This window comes from Coturnix japonica, chromosome 2, assembly GCF_001577835.2.
Source record: "Coturnix japonica isolate 7356 chromosome 2, Coturnix japonica 2.1, whole genome shotgun sequence".
Classification (NCBI taxonomy): domain Eukaryota; kingdom Metazoa; phylum Chordata; class Aves; order Galliformes; family Phasianidae; genus Coturnix; species Coturnix japonica.
The window spans coordinates 127,834,643-127,857,481 of NC_029517.1; the positions used below are offsets into that span (position 1 = coordinate 127,834,643).

The 22,839-nt window shown below is 35.4% G+C and overlaps 1 protein-coding gene across 7 annotated transcripts in view; it reads left to right on the forward strand.

Moving 5' to 3' along the window:
- Positions 1-22,499, forward strand: part of PHF20L1 (PHD finger protein 20 like 1) — a 48,286-nt gene extending 25,787 nt beyond the window's left edge. For 3 of the 7 annotated variants that reach the window (XM_015856300.2, XM_015856301.2, XM_015856303.2), the window contains 13 exons: positions 1,323-1,508; positions 1,715-1,921; positions 6,906-7,124; positions 7,326-7,382; positions 8,860-8,964; positions 9,830-9,994; positions 10,359-10,540; positions 12,383-12,482; positions 13,418-13,504; positions 14,378-14,573; positions 14,932-15,301; positions 18,678-18,843; positions 19,608-22,499. In XM_015856300.2, the coding sequence (XP_015711786.1) occupies positions 1,323-1,508; positions 1,715-1,921; positions 6,906-7,124; positions 7,326-7,382; positions 8,860-8,964; positions 9,830-9,994; positions 10,359-10,540; positions 12,383-12,482; positions 13,418-13,504; positions 14,378-14,573; positions 14,932-15,301; positions 18,678-18,843; positions 19,608-19,750 (2,183 nt within the window). In that variant the 3' untranslated portion in view covers positions 19,751-22,499. The remainder of the gene's footprint in view (positions 1-1,322; positions 1,509-1,714; positions 1,922-6,905; positions 7,125-7,325; positions 7,383-8,859; positions 8,965-9,829; positions 9,995-10,358; positions 10,541-12,382; positions 12,483-13,417; positions 13,505-14,377; positions 14,574-14,931; positions 15,302-18,677; positions 18,844-19,607) is intronic. The other 4 variants (XM_015856306.2, XM_015856307.2, XM_015856304.2 and 1 more) reach the window with 3 other exon arrangements.
- Positions 22,500-22,839: the final 340 nt, after the last annotated feature.

Here is a 22,839-nt window from a genome sequence, read left to right on the forward strand (position 1 = left end):
TGGTCATCAGAAGAGCAGGGAAAAATTTACCCTGCCTCCTTGAATATGCTGTTTATTTTTTGTAGTTATTGGAATGATAAGGCCAAGGGTTTAAACAAGTTAGTTACAGTAAGTCAAAAAGCTAAGTTTGTTTCATTTTTAGCATAGTTATTTAAGGGTTGAAGAATATACCTGTATCATATGTTCTCCTTAACCTTCACTTAGTATTTTCCCTTTCAAGATAAGTTTCTACTAATCTTTTCTCAATGATATTTTTAAAGGAATGGGGGAGGAAGGTATGTAGGTTCAGCCATCTTTATTTATTTAGGAAATGTTGATTTAGTTTGTTTTTCTAGCTGCCCCCTAAAAATATTTGTAGTATGTCTTCCCTCCCTGCCCCGAGATGGTAAGTAGTTTTCTTTGAGGAACTTTTCATTATTCAGTAAGTTAGGCTTTCTGTAACAGTATGCTTGAAAAGCAGCTAATTTACAAATTTGTTACTTAACAGCTTGGATCTTGCTAACATTGTATTCTACTCTTTGGGTTCCAAATATTTGCCACATCTGGTGGAAATTTTTACTCTGCATATTATGTCTCTACTTTTAAACTTGCAAATCTTTTACTCTAAAAGTTCATAAAGAACAGTGATTTGCAGTGTAATGACTTAATTTTTCCAAGGCAAATGTGTGTGGAGCTGTACAAAAACAGAAAAGGTTTAGGGGAGTGTTTGCTTTGTTTTTAATGAATCAGGCCTATATTATCCTGTATCAATCGCCCCACTTTTGATTTTTTTAAGTGAGACGTTCTTGAGTCTTTTTGCTATGCCATTCGTTGGTAGTAGACATCTTAAGTATAGTTGGGGTATTGATATCAGGTCAGGAGATGAGATATAAAATAAACCACTGCTTTTTCTTATTTATTTAATATATATGTTACTACTGCCAGTGACTTTTTAGATCTTTAACTATGGTCATTTGTTCTGTTAACTATACAACCCTGTTGCTGAGTTCCATTATAAATGACCTACTCTTATATTTTCTGTGGGGTGGGGGGAGGGTTGCTTATGATAAATACACTGTTTGCTCTAAAAACAGTAGTCATTTATCAGTGGAGAATTAGATACCCTATCAATGTATAATAAGCAAAAAGCAGAATCGTTTCTTGAACGTAACTTTTCCTTTCTGGTAGTCACAGTTTCTAATTACTTTACCAGTCCTGCTGTGATTACCAGCTCTGCAAATAAGAGCTATTTAAAGCACTTCCCATCTTTAGATCTCTAAAATACTGCGGTAAGATTATCATATTTCTCTCTGCTTCATGAACATTGAAAGATCTCTTTTTAGGTCCATCACAGCCACTGAATTCCCCTAGATCCTACAAACATAGCCAACGGAGAAGAAGATCACAGCGTTTAGCCACTTGCTCGTTGCCTGATGATTCTGTAGAAAAAGTTTCTTCTCCCTCTTCAGTTACTGATGGAAAAGTGTTCTCCATCAGTGCTCAAAATCAACAGTCATCAAAATTGGAGGGTAATGTATCTTAATCTAATAAAGAACTGCCCAAGAAAAATTGAGTCATAAAAATGAGACCTGTTGTGGTTTTCATCTAATGGGACGTTTTGATTTACTGTAGCTAAAGCTGAATGCTGTTCCCTTGTTATGTAACACTGCAACCCAAACTGTTATTTGTTGGGCCTTTGTATCCTTTTTAATGTGACATTCTTTCTTTTATGTAGTACCCGATGTTGCTCATATGTCACTTGAGAAGCGTGGACCCTGTCTCCCTCTTGATTTAAGCCGTAGTTCGGAAGTCACAGCACCACTATCCACAGAATCCACTTTCCGTAATGAATATCCCAGTAAAGACAAGGAAGATATTCAGATGATTACATATCTTTCTTCCAAAGCAGTAACTGATGGAAGAGTAGCTACAACAGCGTCAGGTAAAGAGATCCTGTGTACAACCAGTTAGGCTTACAGTTGTAGGATTAAAACATGCATGTACTCAGTCACATGAAAAGAGGAGATGAGCTTTTTGCTTTCTGCAAGCTTGCAAACCTACCTCTCTTCAATTGGTCCATCCATTTGGATATTCTTTGCCTTCCGCTAGCTTCAAGCTCTATTAGCACTTTTTCTAACCTGCCCTAAGAAAGAACTGGTTTAATCCTATAGAGAGCATGGAATGTAAGATGCAGTATTTCTTTCAAAAATATTTTCTATTAAAAAACTTGTGTTTTAAAAAATAAAAGAAAATCATATATCTGTTTACTAACATACTAATATGTACTAAGTCTAAACATACTCACTTATCTTGTGGCATTAGATTTAGTAGTGTTTTCAAAGTCAGTTGATGTTCTTCCACCTTCTGTTTGCAGGACGAATTTTGTCATTTTCCTGCTTGGAAATGTTACTTGAAAATATTACTGAAATCCTCTGAAGTTTATATGGATTTGGTTCACTCTCACAGAGCAAGTGTAGAGCCCAGCATGGGAATTTGGGGCTGTATCTATCACACTTCTTAATAGTTTACTGGGTTCTGTCATTTGAGTGAATCACTTGGATAGAAGCAATTAGATTTGGAGAAGAGGTCGCTTTATGATTTGCAGACCCTTAAAAAAAACCCTTTTTTTTAATCTACTTTATGTTGGATGCCTGTATGTTTTTTTATATTTCTTATATTACTTTAGTAGGAAAGTGAAGTCAAATTATTGATTATACACTTACTGGAGAGTTATTTGATAAATGTTTGATAACAAGGGACAGATAATGTTAACGTATGTAATTATGCCATTCTGAAAATTGAACTTAGACATATTTAGAAGAGAAGTATGATTGGGTTTGCACTGAGTAGTTGCTGTAGTTGCAGTATTCTAGGTCAGTGAAATGTTTTGTTCAGTGTGTGTGTAGCCTTCTTGGGCCACACATGCTCCCACTGACTCTGTGTAAAAGGTAATTGATTGCTTTACTGAATTCCAGCATAGCTACTACAGTGTGATGCATAAAAGACCAGGTAGGATTCTTGGATCAATATAGTGTAGGTTAAATTAGATGACTTAAAACATCCCTTATTTCCTTCTCTCTTTCTTTCTCTCTCCCCCAAAAGACTTACTTATTAATGTCTTAAGCTTATTTGTCAAAATGAAGGCTATGAGATTTATAAAGAACTATTATTTAAGGTTTTAAAAATACTACTTAATTTCTCAAGTCAAACCTGGTGGCAATCTCAGCTTACTTTTGATTTGTTGTATAGCAATAGAATCATAGATTACTGGAAAAGTTAGTTTTGCAAATGTCTTTCTATTTCGTGTCTTTGGCCAGTAGAATTAATTTGGGGAGGGGTATAATTGGCCACATAATCGAAATCAACAGCTTCTAGTTGTTGTCATTTATTTTCATTTAATAGAACTTATTTCTTTTACAAGGAATTCAACTTTTTTTTTTCCTAGCAAGTTTGGTGGGTCATTTAAAATGTAACTGGTAATACTGATAGGCATTTACTTCGTTGCCTGCTTCTATAATGGGACTGGCTTGACATCTGAGTAAACTCTTTCTTCTGCATCCTTAACTATCCTTGTGCCTCTGGATTCATCCAGCTGGGTCTTAGTCCTGGCCACAGCTGTGTTTAGGCAGAGAAGGAACATTTTATTTATGATTCAGAAACTTCTGAAATTTCCAGACTATTCTGTCTGGATTTATTTTTTTTTTCTTTTTAAAATCTGAGGTACATTAAATCCATGTCCTTTTATTGGTGTTTCTACTGTTAGATTTTATTGAAGTATTCGGGAGTGACTTGGTGATCTAGACTTTGGTGATAGTGTGGAATTAACTAAATATGTTTAAGTTGAACGTGCTTTCTTTTGTAATCAGTGAAGCAATTAACAATAGTTTCAGAGATTACGGAGGTAAGTTTTTAGGCTGAAATAACTTATTATGATCACTCTCCCTTCTGAGGTACTTCTGAGGTCAAGAGGTACTTTATATGAGACCTAGAGATGTAAGTTATGATTTTGGAAGTTTGGAATTCTGATGGGGGTTACCTGTTGAGCAAATTGAAAAGCAAATTTACCTCATCAAAAACACTGCATTTTAATCACTTCTCTATTGAAAAAATACTGGACTGGTATCCTTCAAAGAGAAGGAATGAAGTGTGCTGAAGTATTGAAGCATAAATGGAAACCGATAATATTATCACAAATTCACTCACTAAATCATTGCACAAAATAGACCTCTTGTTTTATGAAAGCAATACAAAAACACTGATCAGTTCCTTCACTCTGTAGTCTGCTTGGAAGTTCTGTGTACATTAATAGATGCTGATACACTTCTGTTTAATTGTTGAACTGAGTACTGTGTTGTCTATAATGTTACTCCCTGAGTAAACAACATTTGAGCAAGCACTCTGGATTTTAAATTTCAAAGGAAAGTATTGCTTGCAAGTTAACCAGTATTAATAGTAGTTGAAGTAAAACCCTGAATTATACTGACTGTGTTACACTTCAGTGTTTATATTTTTGTTGCTAGGAAAGTTCAAACATCAAAAGCTCTTGAAAAGAGAATATTGTGCAACAAACTAAATAATATTAAGTCACTAATGTGCTAAAGTGACAAAAGCAGTGCCACTAAGCGATACTGTGTTTGTAGCACAGCATTCTGTTGTCTGCCTGCTCTCATGCTAGTGAGGTTTGTGCCACCTGAACCATGCCAGCTCTGGAAAGGTAGTACTAGAGATGCTGGAAGGGAAGCTATAAATAGTCGTGATTTGAATTTGTTTTTAATGTGAACTCAGTCTATTTTGTGCTAGAAAAACAAAATGTATTTTGCGGTAATGGAACAATAACATCATTAGTTTGGCAAGTCCAATCTTGAAATATCTTTCTCTGCTTTTAATTGTGGTCTTCCCACAGTTCACTGTGTGGGAGATGGCTGAGTAGATACCTGAGTAGGAATAAAGTGGGATTTTGGAAAAACAACATTAATTAATATTCTAATGTCTCCATAACAGGTATATTTTTTTTATATGCATATTTGCATATTTGCTTTTGTTGCTTGCCCTTCAGACTTTGATAGTCAGCTTTGTTTCATTTTGTAGTTATTTGTAAGGTATAATAATTACACAGTTGAAAAGTGGTTTCTAAACCTTATATTTTCATTTAAGATTTAAGAATTATGATTTTTTTTTATCTGTAATCTGTAGTGTTTCAATTCTGTAATATTGCAATAATCATAGACTAAGTTATGTCAGTATAAGTGAAAAACAAGAGTAGTAGTGTGTATGAATAGTGACAAGAATACGGTGGTGTATGCAGGCAAAACAGTCATTTCTCTTTTTGGGTAACTATACAAAGGCAGTTTAGAGAGCTCTGTCATTGAGATGGGTGTTTGTGTGCCCATAGCAGTTTTCTGCCCACAGTAAAAGTTCCCTCAAACAGTTATCTAATTACTAGTTACCAACTTTTATCAGACATACTTGTCCTGAAATTTGAGATACTAAAATTTGTGTTGTGACTAGTAGGCTCAGGATGCGTCTGACTGTGTGAGATCAGGATTTCTTTTGAATAATGAAAGCAGAATACTGAATTATTCTAAATGTACAGACTGGAACTGAATTATTCTAGTCATTGTTAAAAGAGAGAACGTGAAATTTTCATCAAAATAGCAAGCCGCATTAGGTGCATTTGGGTGATCCTTTTATGTTCTCTTTAGAAACGAGACAAGACATTAATAGCATCAAGATGTGGAGAAGAACCACTATTTTACTGCGGTGCTAAAATATGTTCACTGTATGGCAGGTGGCAAAACCATTTGTTCTATAACAGAGACACATGTTAACGAGGAAATCAAAGAAAGTAATACTTGATACAGTGTTGATAAGTATCTCTGTGAGCTAACTGCCCTTGAAGTAGAGGAAGGCAAATCTTAGATGGTTCACCAAAGTCAGTACGATTATGTACTTACGTGTGATGTTTGATTCAAGCTACTGGACAGGCTCAAGAAGGCACAGCTCATGAATTAGAAGGCCTCATGAAGTTGAGCAGTTGCATATGACTGCTTGCTTGATTGCGTAGTATCCTGAAGTCTTGCATTGTACAGCTGGAAACATCTGGCATTTGAGAATGCTCTGTGGTGTGATAAATGATGCTGCAGCTTTCTCACACTAGCTTTTTGACTGCTTCCCAGAGAAGGCTGCATAGGGACTGGAGTAAGTTTCATGTAAAGTGTATTGCATCTTAACAGAATTGGGTATATCTGTCCAAGCCTTTTGTCCAGAGTTATGACTGATGAATTAATAATTTTAACATTGCCTGTTCCAAATCAGCTTTAGGGATTAATTATGCAAGTTGTTTCCTCATTTATGTCAGTTACAGGTAGGAGAACTTCCTTCAAAGTATAGCAGGCTTTACTGAATAGTGCAGAATAATTGTTGGTAAATGTTTGAGTTCTGACAAATTATCACAGTAGCTTGCATGTAATTCAAATATAGATAAAATATATAGAATCAATAAAAATGCAGTAAGCTGAAATATAAATACACAGCACTGAAAATTTGGGTATGAGAGCTGTTCTCTGCTCACATAATAGAATGAGGTAACTTGAATGATGCTAACAAAATCAGGACTTTTGCTGTTAGTATTGATTTCTATTACAGTGGAATGAAAAGGAAACAAAAAGGCGTAAAATAGGAGCAAAAATATGTTTTAAGCAGAAACATTATTTAGAAATGAATGCAAAATCCAAACTAGACAAGAAACTTCTATGGCATGTATTGTTTTGTATGTGAAACTAAGATCTAGGCATTCATATGCAGTAATTATATGTGAAGCATGATTATGTTATTACCAGTATTTGATGTTTCAGTGATCTTACTCAGCCAGTGATCTGGCTGTAATCCTTACTGAATGCCTAGTAAATCTGTCTTCTTGTTTTCAGCACCCTCGTCTCATGTACATGCCTTACATCTGGAATTGCCTTTAACCAATAGTCTAAAGTTACCCAAAGGGAGTAGTAAAAAAAAGAGGTCTTCCACATCAGTGAGCTCTGAAGGGACAGAGATACAGTACTCTGTGCCCATAAAGGAGAAATGTTTTGAGAGTCTGAAGGAGAAAATATTAAAGAACGTGATTGAGAAGGACAAGCATTCAGAAGTTGGTAAACTACAATGCTTTTTGTTTCCAGTGCTTTAGACAATAAAATTAAATGTAAATTGGCATTAAAGTCATCGTTGTATTGCTTATCGTGTATGTATTATGTTATATACCAGTAGACATTTTTACAGTCTAATGGTTTTTACAAGAAAGAGGTGTTATTAGTCAGACATTGCACTTAAATATCACATTCCTAAATTTTCAGGTGCAGTGAGAGTGGAAAGAAAAGGAAAATTGGAAGAGAAGAGTTCCACAACGTATGGTATGTATGGAACAATGATATTTTTAGGAAAAAAGTAAAAGTCTCTAATGTTTACTTGATGCCCCTAAAGTACAAATGTAGGAGTGTAAAATATTTCCAGGGTCCAGCTGTATTCCCTTAGTTCAGGATCTTTAAAACTGTTTTAATGTGTATGGCAAGTTGATAGTAAAGCAATAATTATGTAAGAAAAATAATGCTCCCTTAAGAAGGATTTGTGTAGTGCTTGTGGAAGGACAAAGCCAAAGGTGGATGATTCTGGTTGTTGAGTTGCTGTGGCGGTTGTTTTGTTTTGTTTTCTCCACTTTAACTCATGATTACATAAATGTAGGGAATGGAAGGGACCTAGAAATAATCAAGTCCATCCCCCTTGCAAAGCAGGCTCCCTAGATCAGGTTGCATGGGTAGGCATCCAAGTGGGTCTTGGATATCTCCAGAGAATCTACAGCCTCCATGGGAAGCCGGTTCTGGTGTTCTGTCACCCTCACAGTGAAGACGTTCTTATGCACATTTGTATGGAATTTGCTATGCTTCAGTTTGTGACCGTTTCCCTTGTCCTGTCTCCATACACTGCTGAAAAGAGTCTGGCCTCATCCCTTTGCCTCCTTCAGTGTGTCAGATCCCCTCTCAGTCTTCTTTTCTCGAGGCTAAACAGACCCAGTTCACTCAGCCTTTTCTCATAAGAGATTATCTCCAGGTCTTTTATCGTCTTCGTGGCCCTCCACTAAGCTCCTTCCAGGATACTACAGTAATACTGCATTTATTTTGATGTTGTAGCCAATAAGGACAAGGGGAAAAAAGGAAAATTTTGAGTGTTAGTAACAAACCATTTGGCAATTCTTGAAGTAAGAGGTCTTTGGTTTTCCTCAGTGCAAATATAGTTCAATTATAGATGGAGTGAAATTCATACATGAATTGGCCTGCCTTTTCTGTAAGTAAGGAGTTATGCTTCTAAACTGCACAAGTAGATACTAAATACTCATATATATATATATAGATATGTGTGTGTGTGTATATATGTATATACATACACACACATATATACAAGAAAGAATCCTTCAACATTGACATTAATGATTTCTTTTCTGTAACAGTTCCATTTCCTTAGCGAGCTGCTGATTAATTAGAAAATGACCATAGAATGACAGTGCTGTGAGATTTTCTGCATGGGAGAATTAATAAGTTAAATGGAATTTCTCTAAGTTGGAGTACTTTTCCTTATGCATAAATCAATAGTGCTGCTTATAAGTGAAGTGCAAAGCAAAAGATGCACCATAAATTTTAGTCAACATTTATTTTCTAAGAAGATCTTGCTTGAAAGTGCTGACAGCATGAGCAGTTTTGTGATAAAGTTACTTAGCTGTCATAAACAGTTTAATTAACATTACTTATGCCACCACAATAGTTTGAGATTAAAACGATGAGCTAAAAAAATAAGCAGTTTGGAGTGATGTTTTAAAATGATAAGATTTTCTTTCAGGTAAGAAGAAAGAAAAGGAAAAGGAGAAAAAAGAAAAGAAGGAAAAAGACCATAAATCAAAACAGAAAAAGAAGAAGAAAAAGAAGAAGAAATCTAAACAGCATGGTAAGATAAATGTGCAGTTTCTGAAGGTGTGCCGAACTATTTAGTGCTTTTCTGACATAGTTATTAAAATTTCTCAGCACTGTAAATATAAAAATTTAAAAATATCAGAGAACATATTGTGGCCTTAGTGTTATAAGCGAACTTGGGCCTGTGACTTCATTTCTACTTACAAGCTTGTCTCTATGTGATAGACAGACATTTCATAGACATTTTGTCTTCTGTCAGAATACGTATATCCAGGTAATAATGGTTTCGCTTTTTGACTCTTTAGACTCTTCCTTTGAAATACATCTACCCCTTATCTTGTTTGGACATTGCAATAGTTCTAGTGTCCAACCTGTTGCTAAATTTCAGAGGTTTGTTGTATGAGATGGGGCCTTTCAGTGTCCTGGGAGGGACCTAAGCTAGGTGTGTTCTCCTGCCATTGAGTTCTTAGAGATGAACCACTGAGGGGCAGATTACCTGTGAGGGCCCAGCAGAGCCCTGCAGTTGTCTTTGTGTTCTTTATAGGTGGGCTTTTATCATTTAACCTGACAGAATAGTCTGAAATTACTTTTAGGAAGTGTTGTTTACAATGCTGCAACTAGATCTAAGGAAAAGAGATCTACCAGTAGGATCTCTAGGGATAACAGATGGTAAAGGATGAACTTTAGGAGAAAAAAAATGATACCATGCAAATGTTTTTCTTACTCATACAATGATAAAATGCTGAATGAAAAAGTGTTCCTCTATACATTCTGAGACTGGTGGGTATCAGGGGAGTGTTGAATGTGTTGTTCTTTTTTGATGCTTATGTTAGCTACTAGGCTTCACTTGTCACAAACTTTACTATTTGTAACATTAACTAATCTTGTTAACTTTTCAGATTATTCAGATTATGAAGATAGTTCTGTTGAGTTCTTGGACAGGTGCTCTTCTCCATTGACGCGGTCCTCAGGAAGCTCTCTGACTTTGCGCAGCATGTTCTCAGAGAAGAATACATCATACCAGTATCCAAGAGCTATCTTGTCTGTTGACCTTAGTGGAGAAAGTAGGTTGGCTGGGCCAAAACTGTCCATTTGTAGGTTTAATTCCTTAGGAAATGTAGTTTTAAAGAAAATGTTTCATATAAACTTTTAATGTAGGTATAAATTGCAACTGCCTTTGATTCAAGTAGTTGAAGTACAAGAGTTCAGACTCCTCAAGCTGTTCTGCATTGTACTTTGTGTATCACATTACATTAAAAATATTCTGGGGAATCATCAAGAAATCTTAACATAGCAGCAGTGCATTTGAGTGTATTTATTTATTTATTTTTGACATGCTCAAGACTTCTAAATGACAGAAAAATTGTTTTTTTTTTTGAAGCATTGAGTTTCTTTACACACATTCTCACTTATGTGACTTTTTACTAGACCTTTCAGATATGGAGTTCTTGGATGATTCCTCTACAGAGAGTTTGTTACTTAGTGGTGATGAATACAATCAGGATTTTGATTCAACTAACTTTGAAGAGTCTCAGGATGAAGATGATGCTCTCAATGAAATTGTTAGATGCATTTGTGAACTGGATGAAGAAAATGGCTTTATGATTCAGGTAAAGGAATTAGGGGGTTGAATTTTCCACGTAAATTTTGTGCTTTTGAAGATTCCCTTTTAAGATTTTATAGTCTGAATTTACATTGAGAAATGTAAATAGAAGTGGTGAGCAATAATAAAATATTTTGCACTTAGATTCTCCAGCATATGCAGAGCATTTTCTCTTGGATGGGTTTCTTCTAACCATTTAATATGCAGAACAGGTTTGTAAGGAAGGGTAAACTTTTTCCTTATAGATGGAAAAAATGCTTTTTCGCACACTAATCATTCTCTCTGTATACAGACCTATGTAGTTATACCAGCACTTCTTGTTTAGTCCTTATCCTTGACAGTACCTGCTATAGACACCACGACTGCTCACTTAATACACCTCAGCTGTATACAAGATGAATCTCTGTATATGATCTCTGCCATACAGGTGTTAATATTATCAGCATCTTTGTGCTGCATTTATACTTCATCTTTAAAACAGGAATTCTCAAACAAGAAACTACTTGCTCGTTTTAGAAACTACTAAGATTGTAAGTCTTAATATAAAAATAGAACAGATAACATTTGAAGAGTGTGTGGTGTCTGCATGGCATCCAGCTGATGACAGGTTGCAACTGCTGCTTCATGTGTGTTTGTACTGCAGTGAGGGGTTGCTTCATTTAAAGTCCTTGTCTCAAAGAATTTATAAGAGTGATTAGATCAGATGCAATGAAAAGAGAAGAACAACTCTGTTGTCCATAAATTTGAAAAGTTCATGAACTTTTTGTGTTTTTTGCACTTAAAGGGAAAGGTATGTATTCCGCTATCAACATGGTAGTGTTTCTGTTGAAAAATACTAAGCCTTTAATTGAGAACTGAAGGAAGCAAGAATGATTGTCCTGTTAATGGACTTCAAGTGAGTCTTTGGAAATGAAAGGAAGTTATGAAAAAGAGTTCCCTGGAAATGCATTACTAAAATGCAGTGGTATGATGGAGGAATTGAGCAGCGTTTCAGCAACGGTGATAATAACACAAGTAAAAATGGACCAATGTAGAAATTCTTAGAGAGGGGAGAGGAATTTGTAACTATAGTGGTATGACCAGGAAAGGTGGCTTCAGTGTTTTGAATATGCTGATGCTCGACATTTGTGTCAGCAGAGGAGTGAATTTCAGTGGTAAACAGCAGATATTTAGAAAACAGATGAAACACTGACCTAAGAAAGGGAAATATACCTAAAAATGATAGTTTCCTGCCTATTTCTTATATCCAGTGACAGCCTGATGTTGACTGCTTGTCTCCTTTCCATACTTTGTGTCACTGAGAGCAACCAGTTTCCTGTTTCTAAGCCTTCATGTCTTACCACTTCTATTTTGCTCTCCTATTCTCTTATTTCTCCTCTTTCATTTTCTCTTCATTTTCTTTTTCTTTTAGATTTTCCATTGGTGCGATATTAAAAGCACATCTTTCTAGCGCACTGGAGAGATGCTTTGTAAATATAAATTATTAAACTGAAGAGTTTTCTACTTTTCACTGTTATGCTGTAATGTATTACATTATCTTTCTATTTTACTGTACTATATTTTTGTCTCTGTTACACTGCTAAATATCTAGGTGCTAAATGTTGAGTGTTGTAATAAAATACTGTTAAATATTGCGTCTTCATTTTTTTTTTTTCCAGTTTGGAATTTGTGGGTGAGGAAACTAAAGCTACCTTTAGCCTTGTCTTTGCCGACCCAAACATAATTATTTTACTCAATCCAGCTGTTTAAGTTAAACTGTCGTTCATTGAATTTTGTTGATTACAAGTAATAGTTTCTGATTTTTGAATCTGCTTAGTTTTAGTTTTTGCTTTTGTTTTTTTAACGTCAGTGTGAAGAATGCTTGTGTTGGCAGCACAGTGTATGCATGGGATTATTAGAGGACAGCATTCCAGAGCAGTACATCTGTTATATCTGCAGAGATCCACCAGGTATGAGTAAACTACCTTTATCTGCAGCTGTCTGGTTGGGATTTTTAAGCAGAAGTCTTATACAGTGCTTAAATTGTTAAAGCTTTGTGCATTTTATGTATATGTTTCACTTCTTTGAGGTTAACTCTTCTAAGTCTTACTGTAAGCAGAGACTTGCTTTTATTTTAGTACTGTCTCGTTAAACTTGCTAAGTCTTCATTGTGACTTGAATTACGGTAGCTTTGTTTTTTGAACTGAGTATCTTCAAACCTTTAGGTCTTATTAATTTCACTGTACTCTGAAAAGTCTGCAAATGAAGCATTCTTGTTCAAATATCTGCTTTGCATATGGTTGGAATCGGATCTGTTTGTTTAAATACCGTTTTTAGAGAAAAGGACTCATTGCCACCATACACTTATATATGCTATGGCTGTTGCTTCATATTAGTTGGGATTTCTTAACGTGTCTTTTTGCCTGGAATTGTGTAAATAAGTTGAATATGTAATACATATGCAGAAATCTGGCACTCCTGTTTAACTTTAAGATGCGCTTTGTGTGCTAAAGTTTTTAATATTTCTCCTAACAATTGATACAGGTGTCCTCTAGTGATTTATCCAACAGGGTTATCTGAAGCCTATTTGCAGAGTTATTAAATAATACAGTTTTCATTAGTTCTTCCTGAGAAGAAAATTTAGTAATTAGAGCTGGACGGAAGTGACTTTTTCCATTTGCCCCAAACTGAGTGTTGGTTGATAGTATAAAGTCATGTCTCATAGTTCCTTATGTGGTGTACTCTGAGCAATCAAGCCTTTTCTTATTTATAACAACTAATTTGTCTTGTGTTCTTTCCCTGCACTGTACTAGGTACTTCGTTATCCCCTGCTATACGGAGACTGTGTCCCTAAATTTTATCTTCTCTCCCTTCCTAACTATTACTTCTTTTCTTTCTATGTCAGGAGAAAAAGGTCATTCACAATGTCAGTATTTTAAAGTGTATTGGGATAATGGGCAGAAAGGAGATAGACAGGGTATTCTCCTGAAAGGTATGAAGGGCTTCCATCAACCCATTCTTTGTTATGTATATGATGATAGTCTGATATGAAATTTAGTGTAAGATATTGCAATCTTAGTCAGTTTGTTTATCTGGGCTCATCACTGTAAACGAAAATAATTAGCGTTATATATTGCTTTTGCTTTTTTAATTTTTAAAAAAAATTATTTTACCTTAGAAGCATTAGCTAAGTACTCATTAATGCCTGTTGGATTAAAATTGTAGATGATATCATAGCATGGGATACGTCGAGGCTGCTTATGTTTTTATCCTGTCTAGCAGTGTTTGGTTAAAGACCTCTCAAAGAAGAGCGTAAGAATTCTGCTGTCACATTTTTTTGAGTTTTCTCTTTTCATGAAGCCACCTTCTGGCTTCTTATAAGTAGTTATTGAATACATCGTTGTAGCAAAATATTTGTTAGCTTTTCCCAAGTAACCTAGATGTTAAAATCCTCTTCAACACTTCCATCAGTATTTTAATTACTTTTTAACTTCTGCAGCTTTTGTAAAACAAAAAATTGAAGTTCCAGTTATTTTAAAAGATTTTTTTTTGCAGTTTGATTGGCGTACACTTTCTTTATAATTTGTACTTTAATCACAACGTTAATTAGATTGTTCATTTCCAAGTGCCATTTAGAGAGATTAAGTTTTCAGCTTTGCTTTTTAAGTGAAGTAACAAGTGTTCCCTTTAAATCCTAGAAAATTAAGTTTTAGATAATCAATAAAATAATAAGGTCTTGAATCATTCTGTCATGGATGTTAGGAGACATTTAGGAGATACAACAAATAATTATAGCGCTTTAGTTTTAAATGCAATTCTGCTGTGGCTTTAGATGTTTCTGAATTTTTGAATTGTTTACCTCCAGGTCAGAGGTGGAGTGCCAAATATCTTTATGATAAGGACTGGCTAAACAATGGACACATGTGTGGTTTGTCATTTTTGAAAGAGAACTACTCTCATCTTAATGCCAAAAAGATTGTGTCAACGCATCACCTGCTGGCAGATGTATATGGTGTAACAGAAATATTGCATGGATTGCAGTTGAAGATTGGGATATTAAAGTAAGTATCAGTCCAGGGTTTATTCCAGCTTAAATAGTTCCAGTGCGACATGTACCTTCACCTTCTGCAGGGGTTAGATGTTCAGCAGAGTTGGTATATAATTTGTGGGTTTTTTTATTTTTTGTTTTTTTGCTGTTTGGTTTTTATTGCTGTTTTTTTGTGGTTTTTTTTTTAAGTAGCTGACTTGATGCTAATGGGGCAGTGTGAATTTATTCTGAATTGATAAAGTGACCCAGCAGTGCTCTCTTATCTTTGATAATGTCACTTGTCTTAGCTGTGGTCTAGCAGAAGTGGATTTATAATAGTACAGCACTGTAAGAGGATCTTCTGTATGACGTTTTTCTCATCTTTGTTGTAGAAATAAACATCACCCAGACCTTCATCTCTGGGCTTATTCGGGAAAGCGAAAAGAGCAAGAACAAATAACTCTCGGAGTAGAGAAAAAGATAGTGACTTTTCCACATGCTGTTAATCCAACTGAAAGGACGTATCATGGTCAAAACCATAAAGAACTACCTAGTTTACCCCAGAAAATGGAAGAAACATATATCACGAGTGAGCACAGTTACCAAAAGCCACAGAGTTTTGGTCAAGATTGCAAGGCAGTTGCTGACCCTATGAGCTCAGATGATGAAGATACAAGTAGTTTTGAGGAAGACCAGGAATTTTGTTCAGAGAACAAAAACTGTTTACAATACTCTTTTAAAGATGATGGCATGAATGAGCAGGTAAGTACCATCATTCATCTGGGAAGTTTCTTGATTAGGCAAATATGTTTAATCTGATAAAGGTCAAGTATGTGAGTAATTCAGAAGTGTTTGTTAGAACTCAGCATACTCTATCAAATAAGTCAGTGCCAATTAGTAAAAATCAGAGCAAAGTAGACATATTTGGTTTGTTGAACTGCAAAATAAGTTTCAAGTATTGTCTGTGCTAAAGCTGTTTATATTTGTTCTTCTCCAATATTACAAAAGAAAAAAAACAGAATTTCACTGTTTTCGGAGAGCTGAGGAAAACAGAGCAAGTTTTCTTTTTTCTCTCAGTTCTATTTTCTATTTGTATTTTTGTTTAACTGAGATTTCATTAGTGTTAGTTATCGTGCTCTACTCTCCTTTCAATAGTGATATTGCCAACAAGTCCACTAGTATTAATTAAGCCAATTTAAAAGTTGTGTGCAATTTCTTTTGAGTTTTTGATACTGCATATTTCTTCTACTTAAAGCTTTCACAGACTTTTAGTCAGGATTATATTTGGTAATTTAATACATCTTTCTCAGTTTTGCGTTACATGTTTGAATGCATTACACTGTGGATAGGAGTTGATACTTTTTAGTCTGGTCTTACTCAAGAATTCTCTTTAAGAAAAAAATAATCCACAAGACAAGAATGAAAAGCAACCAAAAATAAATAAATAAACCTTTCCGTTTTCTACAATACCGACTGTGAGAATAAATCACCCAATTCATCTCCTTTTCGAAGTACAGTTTCTGATGTGGAGGAAATGAGTAAGATGCATCTTTTTTCTTCTAATTCTAGTTTTAAAATTGGCATGTGAGCTGTGTAATCTGAATGGAAAATTTTGGCTCATTCCAGTTAGAACTGACTGTGCTAAATTGCATGTTTATACTCAGTTTCTGTAGTAAATAAACTTGCAGCAGTGTCAAATAGGCTTTCTCTCCAACAGTTGGTTATGTAGTATTTGCAATGATTATTTTTGTAGAATTAAGTAGAAAACATATAATCACTGAAAAAATAATGTTTCTGGTAGAGACTAAATCATGTACCTGAAGAGCTGGATACTCTCTCTTCCAAACTTGGAGGAGATCTGTTGGGACAGTGTCAGAATACTACTTCTTTTGGGAAGCCTTAGTTCATCTTCCTGCCAGTAGTTAGCCTTGCTACTAAAATGTGGCTTACTGTCTGGACATAGATGTGTTGAAGAGCACTCTGGTTTCTCCATGAGCTACTTTTTACTCAGGAGTGTGCTGACACTGGCACTGAAGTGCCATTTTGACATGAAGTGGCTTCTGTCTAAGGAGCTCTCTACACTTCTCCTTCTCAAACTTCTGTTTTGGATTTTGCATAGAATTGCTCAGGTTGGAAAGACCTTAAAGATCATTGAGTCCAACTACAACCTAATCATATGCATTCTCCTTTCTACCTTCCTGTCTTTTTTTAGACATGGGTTCTTAATATCCTAGAATGGCTTAAATTAGAATCTATGGATCTGTTGCAGATCTTCTTTTCTTTTACAAGCTATGACCAGATTATTTTATACTCATCCCTTTTTGGACCATACATCTACTTTTTCCTTCTGAAAATGTTAGCTTGCCCCACCTCACTCTCCCACTTATTTCTTCTTCAATAACTGTTGTGTGTTCTACTTCTCAGCACTGCTTTCAGCACCTCCTGATAGTCTTCATTGATCCGATCCCCTGGTCTCTTAGCTTAGAGGAGAACCTGTTTGGTTTTAAGTTATGTTTTATGAACTGACCAGTTCAGTAAAACAAAGGTCATAAAAAGGAAATATATGGTAGGAATAAAGAAAAAAAACAACAACTATGTTACTTAATCTGTAGTTGTCTCACAGTTTCAAGATTTTTTTCTCATTGCCACAGGCATCTGAAAAATTCACATAACAGATGATACTGATATATGGCATAGAATTGAAGCCTCATTCAGCAGGGCAAAAACGGCATTCTTCTCAGGTGTACAGAAGCATCTGAAAATTGTCAGAAATGGGGCGTTTGGTCTTTGTATAGAATATTTCCAATGTAATTGTGAAGGATGTGAATAGTGAAATTAAGGAGGCAAAACTGATATTTGAAAGATGGAAGATTTTATCTAGTTTGAGAGTTTAGAGGAATTTATGACGTTCAAAAATGATCTTCGGTAAATAATTTTGTGAATATTGTGAATATTAAGTGCTTGTCCTCTAGGACTTCCTTACAAAGCTGTCAGCAGGATGGTCTAAGTTGGACTTATTTTTTTAAGACATAAATGAAATTGTTGATTTCTGCTTAGGAAGTGGTTAAAGATCTGTCAGTTCCCCACTTCTTGGTTTTTATACTCTTACTGTCGATGACTGGAAGAAGACATGTGTGAAGTATGTACTGATGTGACATGGAAAGCGTTTTAGCACTTCATCGATGAAGTGTATTAAAATGATTAAATTCACTACTTGCCCTTACATCAAAGTCATTTCTTGCTGTGAACTGATTCTGTGTGAGCACATACCTTGAATTTTCCTTGAATTAAGTCTCTAAAACAGAATTGTTAATAATGAAATAACTTCCGTGAGATAAGAAATCATAATGAGTATAACATTAAAACTTCAAATCCTTCAAAGTAACAGAGATTCTTTGAAGAAACACATTAATTAATCTGGTATACTTTCTTTGGTCGCAGCCAGTGGCCAAAACATCAGACAGATAAGATGAGAAATTTGTTTGCTGTCGTCTTTGAAATAATTAGTTTGTTCAAAACAAGTTAATCTTCTACATATACCACATTTGCATAGCATGGCATCAGTGTTAAGGTTCCTGTACCCAGCCCTGAACACATTTAATTCTGGCTAAAACTTGTACTGGCAAGTTACAGGGAATCACAGTGTAGGGAGCAAAGACTTCTGTTTGTAACAACAGATGAATGGTACACTTTGCAAAACAACAACTTCTGACATCTTCGGCATCAGTGTATTTTGTGCAGCTTTCATTCATTCTTTGCCTATACTTGGAGCAGTCCTTTGGGTTTTGTATATTTTTTTGTTGTTACACTGATGCAGTTCAGCACTTCATGAATTGAGTCATGATTTTTGTAAACAGAGCACAGAAATACAACCTGTCTTACTGCATTAAAGAAACTTTACCTGCCCTCACTTCTGTTTTGCTCCCCCAGTAAAAAACTTGCTCATTTGTATGGAATTTGCATTTTGTTTGTTTTAGTTTACTGATGTGTTCTGATACCTGGCTGCTGAGTATGCTTTTGTCAAGGAGGCAGAAGTACAGTTCTAAAACAGTGTAGTGTATCAAGGGTCAAAATGAACACTAGAAATTAAATAGATACTCTTAAATGGCAATTTTTTCTTTCTGTTGCCCCTATGAAGAAGAATTCTGCTGAAGAAAACACTGTGTTTGTTTGTAATGAAAGAAAAGGCTCAGAGGAACAAGTGGATGCACATCTTCAATGGCAGCTAAATCTCCTTACCCATATAGAGAATGTACAGAATGAAGTCACCAGCAGAATGGACCTGATTGAAAAGGAAGTTGATGGTAACTGCATTTACAGATGCTTGTGTATATACCTAAAATAGCTTGATTGTCCTATTACTTGACAGTATTTAGGAAAAGTTGGTTCATTCTGCCTAACTGGATTCAGGAAAGCAAACCAGGCTTCCTGGGAAAGCATGCGTGAGACTGTACTGTAGAAGTAAACATTGCAGCACATGAATTTACTCTCTAGTTGTAGAAAGGTAGGAATGAGAGGGACTTGAGTGCAGTGTTTTCACGAGAATCCTTCATAATTTTTGTCAAATGGTCATTTGACTCTTATTTGCAGTTTTATTACCGCCTCACATGAGGCAGTGTTTCTTGAAATACAAGGTTTCTTTTGCCTTTTTTGTTTCTACAAGCATAGAAATTAATTTAAAAACATTTCAGACTGGGAACCTTTTATGTAGCCTGAACCTTATAACTAGGAGCATGATTAAGTGACAGAAGTGAATCTAGAACTGTAGTGATTTTAACATTCCTAGTCTGCTTTTTCTGTTGGAGATCTATAATGGATAGAAGGCACAGGACTGAAGTTTCTTTATTGTGTGTAGACAGTAAATCATTAGCCTAGGCTGTACTTTGCTCTTGGGTATCTACAGTAACAATCAAATTAGAAGGTATGTTTGATTTGTTGGAAAAATCACAGCCTCGGTATTTTTTCCCTTCTCATTAAAGATAAAATATTCGAGAAAGGTTTAACTGTTCTTAAAATTGTTTCTCAGAGACTTATTCTGATCAATTTCTTCTTCATTTTCTTTTTGTAGTTTTAGAAAGCTGGCTTGATTTCACTGGAGAACTGGAGCCACCAGATCCTTTAGCAAGATTGCCTCAGCTGAAGCGACGTATTAAACAGCTCTTACTTGACATGGGGAAAGTACAGCAAATAGCAACGCTTTGTTCTGTATGACAAAAGGAAGAATAAAGAAATAAAAATAGGTTCTCTACGGTGAATTTTCTTACTAGCCACAAAGACTAATAGGAAGACAGCAAAAAGCCGAGCGTTTATATTGTTCTTTGATGATTGCATAAATAGCCTAAAGTTTTAGGGAGTGGAGAGGAATCCTAGAGTAAGCAATCTGTTATACTGAAAATCTAAATATTCATGTCCAAACCTCAAAATATGATGTGTTATGCACTGAGAAATGTTTGTATCTCAGTATGACAAACAAAGAATCTTCTGCATACAGGAAAGCTGAGCAAAATCTCTTCAAAGAACAATTCTGCTGTTTTGAAACATCTGGTGGAAAATTCTAAATTCATGGAATTCAGCTGCCTAAAAAATTTTGAACTGCGTTTTTACAAAATTGTTCTCCTCAATAAAAGACACAGAGAGATCTGCATCCTCTCTACAAGAGAAGTTTATAGATGATTTTCTTTTCTCATGAATGTTCAGGAAAGTGAGCATATTAGCTTTGATTTTGAAAGAAGCTACTTGTCACAGTCTCCTTTTCAAAGTATTTTTTTAAATAAAAAAACTTTATTACAGCACCCTTAGGCTCCTTTAAAACGTGAGTGGCAAACCGTGGTCAGATGTGCCAAATAACGTTACAACCACTGGAATGAGATTTTCATTATGGCTTACATGAAGGTTATTTCCATATTCCTACTTGGTGCCAGCAATCCATCCAAAATTATATCTAGTTTATATTTTTTATGTTCTCTGGGGAGTATTCAGGATTTAAAGTACAATTTTTTTCTTGTCCTGGGTAGCTCTGTTCCGGTGTTACTTCACCATCCTCAGCTGGGATGAGGAATGACAAGAGCAGTGAAATGGTCTGTGGCTGTTGGTATGCTGAACCACTAGGATAATTATTGCAATATACATTATACAACAAAACTTCCAGCTTCAGTAAATGCAACATCATGAAACCAAAGGCAACCTAGTTGTTCTGTTTGCTTCTGCTGATTTTTGAGCCCAGGGCTTTTCTCGTGCTTATAAGTTGCCGCTGTACCCCAGTGCTACGTGCATACTTGTATGTGCGTGTATATGTGTACACATACACATATACATTTATACATACTATATACATTTATATCTACACATCTATTTTTTTTTCTCAATAGACTATAAGAACTGGTGGTTAACATAAAACGTTACCTTTTAACAAACAGTTTCTAAAATTGAAAATAATGTATGTACAGGTTTTGAAATTTGTAAGATATGACTGTTAAAAGGAGGCTATTTAACTGAGGACAAAGATACTTGAACATTTTATGCCTCACATCTGTTTATCAGTTCTAGTTATCTGTATAAATGCATTTTAGAACCGATAGACAGGTAAACTTGAATTTAACTTTTGATAAGAGTACAAGCCACTGTACATTCAAAAATTATTTAAATTTGCAAACACACTGTTCTATATGTAAGGTACTGTATGTAAAACTGTTTATTAAAACTATTCTGCGTACTCTACATTTTCAACTTTTCTTCCTGATCTACATCCGAATGTGTATTATAATCATGTACAGACATCAGAAGTTCTTGGAATGCCTTTTTGAGGATTCATAACATTGAAAAATGTGCCAAAGATGGTTTAACTGGGAAAGACACTGCAACCTGTGCACTGAACTTTTGTGATATAAGCATCATTGAGACAGTAGCGTGGCTGCTAAAAAAGAAAAACACCCTTCCCTGACATTTCTTGTCCGTCTGTCATGTCTGAAGTTATTATCACTTTTGACGTCAAAAATGAAGTGTAAGCCCATGTCACAGAGTGGTTGCTATTCCAAACACATCGCCACATCAAGCTTATAAGGAGGTATTGTAGAGCCATGTGATAACATTGAAGGTAACTGTAGAATCACGATTGGCAGCTTTGAAATACAACAGGAGGAGTTGACTTTTTTATAACAACTGTTAATAAAGAAAATATTCTGATGTGTTATATAGTTGGATACTTAATGGCTTAAAACAATGTGAATAGCCGAGTGACCTATTTGCTTTTAGGTATGTGAGACTCTTATATGTTATTCACTTGCTGCATATCCTTGAATGTGTGTTGCTGCGTGAACTGTATAAGAGAAGTGGAATCCAGCTGGCTTACTTTGAAGGAAAGTGGAGTGTATTTACAAGCTTATACAGCACACACTGCACTGATACTATGCAGTGTGTGTGATACAATAAACTAGAAATGTTATGGAAGGTGGAGGTGAACTAAGAAATTCCAGGTGAGAGGAATGAGATTATCTTGTTAGTGCAGAGGTGGAGAAAAGGTATTTGAAAAGGAAGTCATAAGGTCAGAGCTAAAATTGCCTGTGCAGCTTTCACTTCTGTCTGTGTATGCAGTAGTCTAAATGTACCTGAGTACTCAACTTTATCTCTGAGGATCCTGCCTGATTCAGGATGGACTCTACTTACCAAAACAACATCTGATTAACGTTTGTTTGTCTTCCTGTGTAGTCAGTCATTAGATACGTACCTTGCAAGCATTCACAACTTGTAAGAAAATGTACTTACGGGCAGTGCTGTGATGCACTGTCTGTTGCTTGAGTGCTTCACAAACTTGTCTGACTTCTCTTTCAAATTGCAGTGTTAGTCTCTGACACCTGAAGATCACTTTTGGCCCTGGTTTCTCAATTACTCATGTTGATAGGATGCTTTTGGAACATCCTATGTTTTAAAGACAAGTCAGGTGCCGTAAAATGACTGAATGTTATGCACAGAATATAACCTACAATTGATTGCTTAACTCATTTGCCAGTCAAACCTGATGTGATCTGGTTCATATAATCATGTCTTCTAATTGGCCTTATCGAGAGAATCATTTTTCTTTATGCATTATTTTCAATCTGTTTTCCTGCTTCCTCACTAATCCAAGTATCTACACACAATCTATTTACACCATCGCTTACCTGGACAGTGATTTCAGTTTCTTGTGATGGTTGATGAAGGAGGCAGAGGAGAAAATAGTAGTTGGTGGTGTTGTGCCACCTGTTTGTGATACATCTGTGCAGAGAAGTAAGATTCAGTTGTTAAATTTTTAGCCTCCCCTTATA